The 15,885-nt window shown below is 41.5% G+C and overlaps 2 protein-coding genes across 2 annotated transcripts; one reads left to right on the top strand and one right to left on the bottom strand.

Moving 5' to 3' along the window:
- The first annotated feature begins 1,331 nt into the window (after nucleotides 1-1,331).
- On the top strand, nucleotides 1,332-2,288 carry LOC142855644 (olfactory receptor 10H1-like). The gene has a single exon (XM_075982102.1). The coding sequence runs from the start codon at nucleotides 1,332-1,334 to the stop codon at nucleotides 2,286-2,288; it is 957 nt and encodes a 318-aa protein (XP_075838217.1).
- A 12,640-nt stretch (nucleotides 2,289-14,928) lies between these two features.
- Nucleotides 14,929-15,885, bottom strand: LOC142855643 (olfactory receptor 10H1). The gene has a single exon (XM_075982101.1). The coding sequence runs from the start codon at nucleotides 15,883-15,885 to the stop codon at nucleotides 14,929-14,931; it is 957 nt and encodes a 318-aa protein (XP_075838216.1).

Raw genomic sequence — 15,885 nt, 5'->3', positions numbered from 1 at the left:
CCCCAGAAAAGACAGGAAACAAGAAGAATCCTAAGAGAGACATACATGGCTCCCCCAGGGAAGGGGGCAGTAGACAAGATCGCTTTAGTAACGTGGCAGCATGAGTGGACAGGGGGGGTGGTAAGGGAGTGGGGAGGGGAGATGGGGAGGACATGAGGGATTAGGAAGATCAAGTTAGGTGAAAGACAGAGAGGGAAAGCAAGGAAAGAAGGAAACCTGGCACTAGGGAAATTCCCAGGAATCAACAAAGATGACCCCAGCTTAGAATCTAAGCAATAGTGGAGAGGGGACCTAAAATGCCCTTCCCCTGTAATCAGATTGATGACTACCATAATTGTCATCATAGAACCTTCATCCAGTATATGATGGAAGCAAATGCAGAGATCTACAGCTAAGCACTGGCCTGAATTCCTAGAGTATAGCTATTGGAGCAGGAGGAGCCATTACTACCAAGAGGGCCAAAACCATGATAGAAACACCCACAGAAACAACTGACCCAAGCTAGTAGGACTGGCACTTAGGGAACCTGCATAATACCAAACTAGGCCCTCTGAATGTGGGTGACAGTTATGTGGCTTGGACAGTTTGTGGTTCCACTAGCAGTGAAACCAGTATTTATCCCTTGTGCATCAATTGACTCTTTGGAGCTCATTCCCTATAGAAAGATACCTTGTTCAACCTAGATACACGGGGTGTCGGGGGGAGGGCTTTGGTCCTTCCTCAAGTGATATGATAGGCTTTGTTGATTCCCTATGGGTGGCCTCTTCCTCCTTGAGAAGAGGATGGGGGATGAAGTGGGGGAGAAGATGGGGGGAATGGAAGGAGGGAGGGGAAATTGGGATTGGTATGTAAAATAAGATTTTTTTAAAAAAATAAAATGTGGCTTATGAAAATGAACTCATACCCATATGCTTTCATGACAAACAATTTTACAATGGAGTTAAATCCCCATGCCCTTGCCATTGGCTGTTAAATAATTCAGTATAACAACTACTTATGTGATATGTACATAATGGTAGATATTCTAAGCTATTTAGAATAATCTAAGGTCTGGAGAGGATCCTCATAGACTATGCAAATACCACCATATATTACATAATGTGCTTGAGTAGCAAAACATTTTAATGTGTGGTGAAGAATCTTGGAAACAATCCCTGTGACTACCAAGGGATGACTTCATAAATACATTTTTTCAGGTACGCTGATCATGTTTTAGATAGATAAAGAAACTTCTCAGATATCTTTTAAGAAAAGTACACACACACAAACCTACAAACAGAAAAACCGTGTGAACCTAATTGCTAAGTCATGTGCCATTACCCCTTTTAGGTATGGCTGCCATGTTGGGGCTAAATTACTCATTTGTGTCAGAGTTCATCCTCATTGGCTTCTCTACCTTCCCTCACCTTCAGCTGATGTTCTTCCTGCTCTTCCTCTTCATGTACCTCTTCACGCTGCTGGGCAACCTGCTCATCATGGCCACCATCTGGAGTGAACACAGCCTCCACACACCCATGTACCTCTTCCTGTGTGCGCTCTCCATCTCTGAGATTTTCTACACCTTTGCCATCATCCCACGCATGCTGGCTGACCTGCTCTCCACGCTTCACTCCATCGCCTTCCTGGCCTGTGCCAGCCAGATGTTCTTCTCCTTCACATTCGGCTTCACCCACTCTTTTCTCCTCACAGTCATGGGCTATGACCGTTATGTGGCAATCTGTCACCCACTGCGCTACAATGTGCTCATGAGCCCTGGTGGCTGTGCCTGCTTGGTGGCTGGGTCCTGGGTTGGTGGTTCATTAATGGGGACACTGGTGACAACAGCTATTTTTAGTCTCACTTTCTGTGGACCCAATGAGATTCACCATTTTTTCTGCCATGTTCCCCCTCTATTGAAGTTGGCATGTGGAGAGAATGTACTGGAAGTGGCAAAGGGTGTAGGGATGGTGTGCATCATAGCCCTCCTGGGATGCTTGCTCCTCATCCTCCTCTCCTATGCCTTCATTGTGGCTGCCATCTTGAAGATACCATCAGCCGAGGGTCGGCAAAAGGCCTTCTCCACCTGTGCATCCCACCTCACGGTGGTTATTGTGCACTATGGCTTTGCCTCTGTCATCTACCTCAAGCCCAAGGGTCCCAAGTCTCTGGAAGGAGACACTCTGATGGGTATCACCTACACGGTCCTCACCCCCTTCCTCAGCCCCATCATCTTCAGTCTCAGGAACAAGGAGCTGAAGAATGCCATGAAGAAAGCTTTCCTCAACAAATTATTTCTGCGAAATTCCTGAAGAGACTGTTTTTTTTTTTTTTGGAAGAAATGTTATAGGGAGAAATTCCTTTGTTCTCCCTCTGTCTTTCCATTCTCTATTTCTCCTCTTCCTCCTTCTTTTCCTCTCCCCCTCCTCCTCCTTCTCTCTTTTTCTTCTCCTCATTTCTCTTCTCCCCCTCCCCTCTTTCTCTCTCCCCTCCCTTCCCACTCTTCTCTCTTCCCCTCACCCTTCTCCTTGCCCCTTCTTTCTTCTTAATGGTTATTTTTATGTATCTCCATCCCAAATTTAACATACCATATAATTTACCATTTTAAGGTTTACACAACCAATAGCTGACACTTTAGAACTCTTTTTATCTCATCTAACCCCCTTCTCTGAATCCTAGCTGAGTTCAGTGTTGTAAAATATAATCTCAGTACTTGGGAGGCCAAAGAGCCTGGATTACACTGTGAGGTAAAGACATACCTGGACTACATAATGAGGCTCTGTCTCAAAGAGGGGGAAGGAGGAGAAGAGAGATCTTTTGTGCATTTATGTATGTGGTAGTGTGTATATATGTTTGAAGCCAGAGGATAAACTCAGATGTAGCTCATCAGGAATATTGTCTACCCTTTTTATTGGGAGTATTTTTGAGACATTGTTCCTCTGTGTATCCCTGGCTGTCCTGAAACTCACTCCGAAGACCAGATTGGCCTTGAATTTAGAGATCTGGCCTGCCTCTGTCTCCCAAGTCCTGGGATTAAAGGTGTATACCACCACTACCAGCACAATTGTCTATTTTTTTTATTTTTAAGACAGGGTCTCTCGCTGAATTTGGGGCTCACCAAGTAGGGTAGGCTGGCTGACTTTCAAGCCCTAGTGATCCTCCTGTCTCTGCCTCATCAGGGCTGAAATTGTAAGTGCATGCCAGCCATCACGGTGAATACTGGGGATCAAACTCAGGACTTCAAACTTGTGAGGCAATCACTTTTCTGATTGAACCACCTCTCCAACCTTGAAGAAACTCTCAACCTTCAACCATCTCTTTCTGTCAGTCCCTCAAAACCACTAATATACTGTATCTGTGGATTTATTTCTTCAGATTTTTTTATAAATAAATAGAATCACACATACAATATATATTATTTGTTTGTTTTGTTTTTCAAGACAAGGTTTCTCTGTGCAACAGTCCTGGCTGTTCTGGAACTTAGTTTGTAGACCAGGCTGGCCTCACACTCACTGAGATCTGCCTGCTTTTGCCTCCCAAGTGCTTGGATTAAAGGCTTGTGCCACAACCACCCAGTCAATGTATATTCTTTTATGAAGGATCTTTCTACACAAAATCATGTCTAAGATTCATCTCCATTGTAGTGTGGACAATTGCTTTATTTCTTTACATGGGTTCATACTATTCCATTCATTGAGCAGTCTACATTCACCCCAAAATTAATGGGCATTTTGAGCCATTACTAACTATGCTGCTATACATATTTATATAGAGGTTTTTTATGAACATATGTCCTCATAACTTTTTTTTGGTTCTTTGAGACAGGGTTTCTCTGTATAGCTTTGGAGTCTGTCCTGGAATTCACTCTGTAGACCAGGCTGGGCTCGAACTCAGAGAGATCTGTCTGCCTTTGCCTCTCAAGTGCTGGGATTAAAGGTATGTGCCACCACCACCTGGGCATACCTTTTACTATATATACTGGAATGAAATTTATGGGTGGTAATGTATACTTATGCTTAATTATATGAATTACTGGCATAAATGTTTTCTAAAGTAACTACTTCAGTTTATATTCCCACCAGCTGGGTGTGAGGGTTCTGATTTCTCCACATCCTTGACAACTCTTCATCATTTCCTGACTTTCTGATTATAGCCACTTTGGTATGTTTAAATGAACTTTATCTTATTTAAAAGATTTAATAAATGATATTTATTGTGTGTATGTGTGTGAGGGTGTGTGTGTACCATGAAGTGGAGGTCAGAGGACAATTTTGTAGAGTCAGTTAAAACTCTCCCTCCATCTTTCTGGGTTAAAATTCAGGACTCTCCTTTCTGACACCTTTACTTACCTATTGGAGTCAATGTGCTAGCACCTTTGTTTTAATTAAAATTTGTAGGGCTGCTTTTCAGACCAAGTGGGCAGTGTATGGTAGGCAAGCATTCTATTTACTAGTAGAACTATAGTAGATTATATTTCAGTGAGCTATAGTCCCAGTCTTATTGAGCTTTTGATTTGCATTTCCCAAAAGAGTAATGAGAGATCTTAAGTAAAACAAGGAAAAGCATATGAGTTGTTTTGCTTTATAGAGGAGGTAGGGTCATTAGTCCCATTTGGAAGATGATGGGGGAGTGTCATATATCAATCTGTTGATTTCATTGGTTAAGCAATAAAGAAACTGCTAGACCCATTTGATAGGCCCACCCTTAGATGGGTGGAGTAAACAGAACGGAAGGCTGGGAGAAAGAAGCTGAGTCAGAGAGCCGCCATGATTCTCCCACTCCAGGCAGATGCAGGTTAAGATCATTCCTGGTAAACCAGCTCATGGGCTATAGCAGATTATTAGAAATGGGCTAATCCAGGTGCGAGAGCTAGCCTAGAAGAGGCTAGATAGAAATGGGCCAAGCGGTGTTTAAAAGAATACAGTTTCTGTGTAATTATTTCGGGTAAAGCTAGCTGTGAGGGCGGCCGGGTGCTGGGGACACAGCCCCGCCGCTCCTATTTCAACACGAAGATGAGCAAATATAAAGAGAATAAGACATTTAACTACAGTCTTACCAACTAAACCACGAAGTTAGAATGGAACTGATTCTTGGATCTGGAACTGAGTAGTAGAAATGTATTTCTCATGGGTTGTAAATTCAGAATGTCGGCCTCTTCCAGGTTGGGAAAGGAAGGTTCATGGGAATAAGAGACAAAATCTGGAATGCATGAACAAAATGAGTTCAAAATAAGGGACATATTCTTATCATTATTTGGAAAAAAAACATTAAGTGTATAAGACTTGAGGGGGTACATTGTAAATTGAGACAAACTGGCTCTCGTGTTTTAAGGCAGAGATTATAGATAAAAAAAATGAGCATCATGAGTAAATATAGGAAAAGTTTATATTATCTAAAATGTCTAGAACCAGCAATGTCTCAGACCATATTTTTAGATCTTAGAATATGTCCATGTATGTAGTAAAATACCTTGGGAATAGAATCCAAATGTAAATACAAAATATATTTGTTTCATAAGCATCGTATGCACAAATTTAAATGCAACTTCATGCAGTTTTAGTGTAACTGCATCTGAGTTAACTGATGTGATTCATCACACAGTCAAATGTGGAAATTTCCACTTGTGGAATCATGGGATATTTCAGATTTTGATTTTCACATTAGGAATGCTTAAGCTGTACCAAGTGATTTATCCTAAAACACTCATGCCCTCTTCTAAAGACAGATTTTTGGGCCAGTGAGATGGCTTAGAGGTAAAAGTCCTTGACCACTGAGCCTGAGTTTGATCCATGAAATCACACGGTAGAAGAAGAGAACCTACTCTTCCCAATTGTTTTCTGAGCTCCGCATGTGTGCCACGGCATGTGTGCACTCCTGCATCTCTGCTGCACCCACAGCTCCTCTGCATAGTAAATAAATGCTTTTAAAAACCAAAGGCAAGTTCTTTGGTAATATTAGAAATTGTGGGAGTAAGTCACAATATTTGGGAGATAGACATCCTTTGCTTTCCCTATAAAACCTGAAGGTTTTCAGATGCCAAGGTAGCCTACTCATCAATGCCTGAAATTGTCACAGATGAGAAGAGCTAAGCAGCCAGCACAAGTCCTGAAGAACAGTTAATGCTCCTCTGGTGAAAATGATAACAGCAAAGAGGGCTCAGTAGTTAGACCCTAGAAATGGTTTTTTGTTTGCGTTGTTTGTTTTTGCTGCTGTTTGTTTGTTTAGTTATTTGTGTTTGAGGCCAGGCTTCTCTGTGTAGTGCTGGCTGTCCTGGAACTCACTCAGCAGACCAGGCTGGCTTTGAACTCTAGAGGTTCTCCTGCCCCTGCCCCCCAAGTGCTGGGATTAAAGGCATGTGTGCACCACATGTAGCTGGTACTCTAGTAATTTCACCACTATTTCCCTGTGCTCATTAGAGAAAAAGTCAACTAGTTGTTTAATTGGATAAATATGAAGTAATATAAAGGTTAAAAAAATAAAATAAAAAATTTTTGGATCAGAAAGATGGCTCAGTTAGTAAAGGCACGGATGCCAGGCCTGATGACCTGAGTTCTAGCTCTGAAACTCAGACGGTGGAAAGAAAAAAAAAACTTTTGCAAGTTGTTGTCTAACCTACACACACACACACACACACACACACACTTTACATTTTTTAATTAAGACAAACCCAATTATTTGCTTTAGTTAGCATTAGCTATCATATAAATTTAAAACAGCCAAAAGAGTTACTGGATGAATGTCATATTTCTAAACTGAGGTCAGGGTGATGGAGATTAGGAAGGGAAGCATGCTACCCTCTCTTCATTTAAAATGACACACTTGCTCACGTGGATTTTTTTAAAATTATTTTTGAACTGGATGTAGTGGTGCATGCTTTTAATTTCAGCAATTCTGAAATGGAGGCAAGAAGATCATGTGTTCAAAGACTTCCTCAGCTAAATAGCAAATCTGAGGATAGGACATACAAGACAACATCATCAAAATATTTTAACTTTGTATTTATCAGCGTCTCAAACCGAATGCCACATATATATGTGTGTATAATTTATATATATATAATATACAATATATAAAGTTTATATATAATTTATACATATATATGCTTTATATAAATTTATATATCTACTTTAAAAGTGAGGAAAATGTGGAGTGAAAAGCATTATGCTGAACATAGTTTATGAACGTTAATGAAACTTTTGGTGTCTCTATGTTGAGTGCTCATCACGACTGTCTTTCCAGCTAATCTTTCCTCAACAATGACAAATGCTTACATTTCTTTTCTTTCCATAGACTACAAATACAAGCCATCATTAATTTTCTAAAGATAGAATGAGTAAATGCAAAATTTTTAAAAAGCCTGCCAACACAGCAGTATGTGACTAATGAGACCCACATGCTGTAGGAGAGGAGATAACCTCCAGTTCTGACCGTTAACACTGGTAATTCCCACCAGAACCCAGAAACCCTGTCCTCACCTCTCTGTTAATCAGCTTCTAATTTTGAATCCCATACTCCCTGCGTTCTTTACTGTTTGCTCTTCCTTCCTTCTTAATGGTTCCCTCTGTGCATGCTTTGGTCTCCCCGGGGCAGAGCCCAGAGATGTAATTAAAGGGCAAGTACACAAAGTCAGGGCTGTTGACATGGAGGTCCCCAGACCTTCAGACACCCCTTCCTAGACTAATTGGTGCTAAGTGTTCTGAAACTCATTGTTAGAGAATAAGGCTAGCTTGGGAAAGGAGATAGGCTGCCTTCAATCTACTGTTTTTCTTTCCTTCCACACTGACCCAATGGCCTTGCTTGTGGGTAAATTCTAGGCTCCTACACAAGGTATTTTTTCTCTTATCTTACCATAAGATGTCTCTCCCCAGCGGCCAGAAGGAACTTCCCAATGAGAAACTCTGAAAACGCTGCTTTGTTATATCTAATTCTAGCTTTATGATGAGAATCACATGAAGAGTCACCACTTCGCATCCACATTCAATCTCTGACTCTCTTCAGCTTTCCAACCACAGCATTCTCCTGTGGAAAAGCAAGCCAACTCAGACCTCAGGCTCCTCCCATTTGCTCTAGCATCTTTCTGGGATTCCATTTCTTTTATTTCTATGTGCATTAAGATCTGACCCGAATGCCACCTCCTCAGGAATGGCTTCACTGATGCCCCCCGAATGGCTCTTCTCCTCTATTAAAACCACTCATTGTAGTTCATTTAGAGTTTGTCAAAATTTATTATACATATTAACTAATACAACCACCTGTACCTATCTGTGAGGACTGGTTTTAGTCTATCCCTGCAAGACACCAAATTCTGAAGCTATACAAATTCCTCATATAATTTAGTGTCATATACAATGGAAACCAAAAAAATAATCCATGTATTTTATATCACTTATATATTATTTGGAAAGAGTAATACACTATAAATGCTGTATAAACTGTTATATCCTACATTGTTTAGATAATAAGCAGAAAACAGTGCAAATTCCACTTTTAAATATGGCCAAGACCAGTGAGATGGGTCAGTGGGTAAAAGCTTCTACTTTTGGTCTGAATTTAATCCCCATGTCCAACATGAGGGAAGGAGAGAACTTATTCCTGCAAGCTGTCCCTCTATGTGTTCAGAGATATGCATAACATATACATACCATGCATACATAAATAAACAAATGAAATGTTGTTTAATATGTTCAGTCTGCATATTGTTAAATCTAAGGATGTGGGGCGTGTAGAGGTGGAATTCTGACTACACAGTTGTTTTATGTACATATAAACACATATATGTGCTATGTGTTATATTAACATCTACATGCCATATATAGCACATATAACCTACATGTGATAGGTGTGTTTGAACACTATGCACGTATCGTTTGTATGTATAGTCCCTGTCAAATGCAACCACTGAGATTGTTGTTCCTGTCTAATTGGGTCATAATTGTTTAAGAGTTTATTTTCCTTTCTAATTGTGTGTGTGTGTGTGTGTGTGTGTGTGTGTGTGTGTGTGTGTGTGTGTTTGGAGGTTTGTGCATGTAAGTTAGTGCCTACAGAGGCCAGAAGAGAGTGTTGGGCTCATGAGAGCTTGCGTTATAGGTGCTTGTGGGCTGCCTGATGTGGATGCTGGAAACTGAACTTGGGTCCTCTGCAAAAACAGCATCTACTGTTAGTCACTGACTTCACTCTCCACCTCCGAGTCAAGGTTTAACATCAGCAATGTGAAACTGTCTGACACACAGCAGGAGCTCAGTATATTTTGTTGAGTAAACATAGCAGGGCTTGTGTCTTTTTTTTTCCGTTTATGTATAGCCAATATAGACAGTGAGCTGTTCTGTATATTGTAAGATAACGTTAAGCAACATTCCTGTCTTTGTTCTATCAGCTGCTGTTTCACAGACCCGTTGCCTGGCACCGTAACCATCAACATAACTACCGGAATTTCCAAATGCTTTCTAGGAGAGGAAGAACCACAGTGGGATGAAAAACTGGGATATGGTGATGAATGAATCCCAATCCCAAGCCATAGCACTCTTGCTTTTATTTGTAACCTAGAACTGCATTCACATGGTAATTAATTTTAAGTGCCAACAGATGTGGTGACATTTTGTTTGTGATCTAACAAATAAAGCTTGCCTGAAGATCAGAGCATGGAGCTAAGCCACTAGTTAGCCATAAAGGCCAGGTAGTAGTGGCACACACTTTTAATTCCACTACGTGGGAGTGACATGCCTTTAATCCCAGCACTAGGAAGGTGGATACAGGAAGTGATATGGCTGGGCAAAGAGAGGAATAAAAGGCAAGAGGAGACAGAAGCTCGAGTTAGTCTGAGGTTTCATAGAGACAGCATTTATTCTGGGGATTCATAGACAGGATCTTGCCTACTTTGGTCTGAGAATTTCATAGAGGTAAAAGGTATGTCTAGTGGCTGGCTCCTTTACTTCTCTGATCTTTCAGCATATACGCTAATATCTGACTCTGGGTTTTTATTATTAATACCAATTTGAATTCACGCAACAAACCTGTCTAGGTCATGAACTGTTCATATGCCTGATTTTTTTTATTGATAAAAGGAGAATAAAAAAAAATTCCACCTCCTCCGAGCCTCCCATTTCCCTCCCCCTCCTCCCACTCTTCTCCCCCTCTTCCCACCCTTCTCCCCCTCCCCCCACTCCTCTCCCCCTCCCTCTCCAGTCCAAGGAGCAGTCAGGGTTCCCTGCCCTAGAGCAATACTGACAAATATCTTACATATCATCATAGAACCTTCATCTGGTGATGGATGGAGATAGAGACAGAGACCCACACTGGAGCAATGGACTGAGATCCCAAGGTCCCAATGAGGAGCAGAAGGAGGGAGAACATGAGCAAAGAAGTCGGGACCACGAGGGGTGCACCCACCCACTGAGACAGTGGAGCTGATCTACTGGGAGCTCACCAAGGCCAGCTGGACTGTTACGGAAATAGCATGGGATAAAACTGGACTCTCTGAACATGGCGAACAATAAGGGCTGATGAGACACCAAGGACAATGGCATGGGGTTTTGATCCTACTTAATGTGCTGGCTTGGTGGGAGCCTAGCCAGTTTGGATGTTCACCTTCCTTGATATGGACGGATGGGGGAGGACCTAGGACATATGCCTGATTTTTAAGCAGTGTTTTTAGATATGCCGGGATAGTGTTTCTCGAACCCATTAGCATTTGATTGTATTGTGGTTTGAATGTAAAATGGTTTCCCATAGGCACATATATTTAAACACTTGATCAGCATCTAGTGGTGCTATTTTGTAAAGTTGTAGAATTTTTAGTAGGTAGAATCTTGTTGGAGGAAATGGGTCACTTGGCAGTAGGCCTGGAGGTTTATAGCCTAGCTCCACTTCCTGTTCGCTCCACTTTCTGATTTCAAATACAATGTGGCTGCCCAGAATCCAGTCAGCATGCCTTCCCCAACAGAAGCTCCCTCACCAGGATGGAATGTATTCCTTTAAGATATAAGCCAGAATAAACCTTCTTTAATTCTTTTCTTTTTTGTTCAGTTATTTCATTATAGCATTGAGAACAGTAACTGATACAAATTGTAGATAGTACAAATTATAAAATAGATGACCCTCCCCAGGGTGTTGTAGATGGGTACAGTCTAATCTGTTGAGAAGCTGACTGAAATTTCAAAGAGCCATTATATTCATGTTTCCTCTCCCTTTCTGAATGAGGTGGGACATGGTTCTTCTGCACTCTGCACTCAGCACTACCGGATCCAATTTGGAATCTGTATTATTAGGTTCTTAAACACCTTAATTGTACCAGTGACTTCTTGGGATTCAGCCTGGATGTGCCCTTTTATGTTTATGGTATTTCAAAGCTTCCATGTTCACATGAACCAATATAATATCAAATAATAATATCCATTGACCTATGCATCTATTAACCACATGCTTATCACCTGGTTATATCTCTTTGATTCCTAGTTCTTGTCTTGGTTAGAGATGTACACACACACTTCTCTGTGTGACTACTGAGCCTCAGGTAACATCCCAGACACAATGGCCTCTCTCTTGTACCCCTTAATTGAACATGGATATTGGAACATGGAGTTCACAAATGATTTTTAAAGCTGATACTTCTTAACTGTTTTATTTTTAAAAACAATTTCTATTTATTTACTGTATTTTTTACAGATGTGCACATTTGCACACATGCATGTACCACATTTGGAAGTCTTGACATCTTGTGCATGTTGGTTCCATCCTTCTACTATGCAGATCCCAGGAATCAACCTCAAGTCATCAGGCTTGGTGGCAAATGTCTACCCACTGAGCCTCCTTGCTGGCTACTTCAGGCATGCTTTCTTTGTGCTGGAAACTCTCAATTGTCCTACATCAGATGTGCTCCTTAATTCTAGCAGCCCTCCTAATCATTGTAATTCAACTATTTCAGTGCTAGGAAACCAAGTCTAATAAAGAACAATTTACCCAAGGAAAAATTTTCTTTCTGTCATTTAAAAACAGTGCACAATCGTCCCAACAGGTCATCATTTCTCTTTGAAAGCTTGTTGCTTGTCACTTCTGTGAAGTGCTGCCATGTGATGAGTAATGTGGACCAGTCTTGGAGGTGAAGCACCACAGAGAGTAGTCAGTTCCTGGCAAAAGGGATTCTGGAAGAAGAGACTGTAACTTTCAATTGGAGCACTATTAATATGTCTCCCCGTTTCTCTTCCTTGTAGACCACAGGCTTTGGTCCAGTGTCCTGTAGAATCTCCCACACTACGTGCCAAGACATATGCAATAAAGTTGTTGGTCTTCAAGAGGACAATTCTTTGGCTCATATCAGTCTGATGAAAAATTCAAGTCAAACTTCTAGTATGACTGAATCATAGGTGTTATTTTATTGAATGTGTGTGTGAAGCACCATGCAATGACGTTCACAGACATTGCCTCTATTTGATCTTGTATTTTTGATCTTTGTTCTTTGTCTTAGAAGGCAGGTACTTCTTATAGGGCAGGCTTATACAAAGGATGAAAAAGATCATTTCTACACATTTACTGCACAATCTTAGCAACTGAAGAGACAAATTTGTTTCACCTGGTTAGATTTACTTCTTAGCATTCTAAATCAATTTATTCAACAAATAATTGGGAGTCTATCATATGCTACCATTTAGCCATGGATCAGATAAACCCCTGTACTCCTCTGTAATCCATTGGCTAGAAGTAGAATAAAACTAGCAAACACAGAGAAGCTGTATGATAATATGAACATAGATGAGAGTAAACACCAAGAGAAAGAGTACATGGCAGGAGTGTGACTAGAGAAGAGTCAAAAGAGTTGTTTTAAGTAGCAAACTGAGCCAGATGTCAGTTTAAAACAAGATCTAATCTTGATTTGCAGGTGGGTGGGATGTAAGGTAAAGGGAAGGAGTCATAATGTTCCAAAAAATGGAGTTGGATTTGTGTTTTCTCTGATGTGAGGGGGTGGTAGAGACAATCATAATATGAGAGGGCCTAAGGACACAGCTCAGCAGCTTTAAAGAATTAGCCATAAAAGGATGAGGACTGCAGCTTGGACCTCTGAAATCCACATAAAATTTTGGTGAGAGTGGTAGCCTAAATTAATACTAGCACTAGAAGATTAAGACAAGGGATCCCCAAAACAAGACGACAACAAGATGACCAGTGAGACTAACCCTACCAGGGAGCTCTAGATTTGAATGTGGTTTTTTGTCCTCAATAAATAGGTTGGAAGAATGATTGAGAATGATTCTCAACATCCACATCACACCTATACATGCTCTCTCTCTCTCTCTTTCTCTCTCTCTCTCTCTCTCTCTCTCTCTCTCTCTCACACACACACACACACACACACACACACAAAAGCATTAATACAAAAATATGAAGATGTGCTAGTAGTATGCCTCACTCATGAAAACATAAAAATAAAACCAAAATACCTGAGAGTTAATCATTAGGTTCAAGATGCCTACTCCACATTCAAGAAAAGATGTCAAAAACAGGTTGGGAAGGTTAAGAATTCAGGGTTTATCCCTCTGTAGAAGATGTATACAGCTATATCTAATGGGACACCTAGGGAGGGATTCGAATGAAGTACACGATGCAGTTATTGTCATGCTTGTCTGTGTTCCACTTTATTTACTTTTAATTTATTAGATTTTTTTAAAAAAATACTAATCCAAGTATCCACTCCCTACCCTCCTCTCATTCCCTCCACATACCTTCCCAACCCACCCTCATCCAATTCTCAGAGAGGGTAAGGCACATTGCTTTGGGGAAGGTCCAAGACCCTCCCTCCTATATCTAGGCTGAGCAAGGTATTCATCCAAAGAGAACTGGATCCCCAAAAGCCAGTACAACAGTTGAGACAAATCACAGTGCCACTGCCAGTGGCCTCTCAGTCTGCCCCAGCCATGCAACTTTCAACCACATTGAGAGGAACTAGTTCGGTCATATGCTTGTTTTTTCCCAGTCCAGCTGGAGTTGATGAGCTCCCATTAGCTCAAGTAAGCTGTTTCCATGGGTCAATCCATCAGTCTTGACCACTTTGCTCATATTCTCATTCCTCCCACTCTTCAACTTGATTTTGGGAGCTCAGTCCAGTGCTCCAGTGTGGGACTCTGCCTCTGTTTCCATCAGTTGCTGGATGAAGGTTCTATGGTGATATTTAAGATACTCATCATTCTGACTACAGGGAAAGCCCCTTCTCTATTGCTTAGTGTCTTAGCTGGGATCATCCTTGTGTATTCCTGGGAATTTCTTTAGAGCAAGTTTTCTGCTATCCCTATAATGGCTCCCTCAATCAAGATACCTCTAAACAGAGAATTCTCAGTAGAAGAATCTCAAATGATCGAAAGATTCTTAAGGAAATGTTCAACATCCTTACCTACCATGGAAATTCTCACTCTGTAGATGAGGCTAACTTTGAACTCAGAGCATCGCCTGCTTCTGTCTCCAGAAGGCTAAGAGTCAAGGTGTGCACCACCACTGTCATCTTGTCTTTAGTAAACTTAAGGATTATGCCTCTCTAGTACAACCAGACAAAAAGTATGTCATTAAGTCTTCCATTTCTTGTTGCATTATGGATGTGTGTTGTTGGGGATTGTAGATGACTGGAGTTTGGAATATGGAGGGCAGTAAATATCTCACAATAAATACATAAGGCAATTCTGGTTTGTTTAGTATTGTGAGGCTTGTATTAGTCCACCAGAGAAATACTCAAACAAACTGAGTGCTAATAATGTGTCCTGTAGCTGGTCAGAAAGGTTATGACTTTCTCTTTATTCTCATAGTTATTTCCATTCCCAAATAAATCCCAGATGTGATTTACATATGACTTACAAAGTCATATTTACATATGACTATAACATGAAAGTATCATAAGTAAACATATACTGATAGAGAATTTTCACAAAGAGTAAAATTTGGTGTACCCATCTACAAGAATTTTCTTATAGGTCATTAAATTTTCTCTGGGTAGAGTTTGCTTAGGAAAGCTTTCTTCATGGCATTCTTCAGCTCCTTGTTCCTGAGACTGAAGATGATGGGGCTGAGGAAGGGGGTGAGGACCGTGTAGGTGATACCCATCAGAGTGTCTCCTTCCAGAGACTTGGGACCCTTGGGCTTGAGGTAGATGACAGAGGCAAAGCCATAGTGCACAATGACCACCGTGAGGTGGGATGCACAGGTGGAGAAGGCCTTTTGCCGACCCTCGGCTGATGGTATCTTCAAGATGGCAGCCACAATGAAGGCATAGGAGAGGAGGATGAGGAGCAAGCATCCCAGGAGGCCTGTGATGCACACCATCCCTACACCTCTAGCTACTACCAGTACATTCTTTCCACATGCCAACTTCAATAGAGGGGGAACATGACAAGCAAAATGGTGGATCTCATTGGGCCCACAGAAAGTGAGATTGAAAATAGCTGTTGTCACCAGTGTCCCCATTAATGAACCACCAACCCAGGACCAGGCAACCAGGCAGGCACAACCACCAGGACTCATGAGCACATTGTAGCGCAGTGGGTGACAGATTGCCACATAGCGGTCATAGCCCATGACTGTGAGGAGGAAAGAATGGGTGAAGCCGAATGTGAAGGAGAAGAACATCTGGCTGGCACAGGCCAGGAAGGCGATGAAGTGAAGCGTGGAGAGCAGGTCAGCCAGCATGCGTGGGATGATGGCAAAGGTGTAGAAAATCTCAGAGATGGAGAGCGCACACAGGAAGAGGTACATGGGTGTGTGGAGGCTGTGTTCACTCCAGATGGTGGCCATGATGAGCAGGTTGCCCAGCAGTGTGAAGAGGTACATGAAGAGGAAGAGCAGGAAGAACATCAGCTGAAGGTGAGGGAAGGTAGAGAAGCCAATGAGGATGAACTCTGACACTCCTGAGTGATTGACTCCCTGCATGGAGGCCAT

This window comes from Microtus pennsylvanicus, chromosome 8 (assembly GCF_037038515.1).
Source record: "Microtus pennsylvanicus isolate mMicPen1 chromosome 8, mMicPen1.hap1, whole genome shotgun sequence".
Lineage (NCBI taxonomy): Eukaryota > Metazoa > Chordata > Mammalia > Rodentia > Cricetidae > Microtus > Microtus pennsylvanicus.
Note: the sequence above shows the minus strand (reverse complement) of the source record. Positions and strands in the feature narration are given on the sequence as shown.

Bases quoted from the DNA above. Each gene is read 5' to 3' on its own strand.
- LOC142855644 (XM_075982102.1), top strand. From the start codon at position 1,332: ATGGCTGCCATGTTGGGGCTAAATTACTCATTTGTGTCAGAGTTCATC.
- LOC142855643 (XM_075982101.1), bottom strand. From the start codon at position 15,885: ATGGCCTCCATGCAGGGAGTCAATCACTCAGGAGTGTCAGAGTTCATC.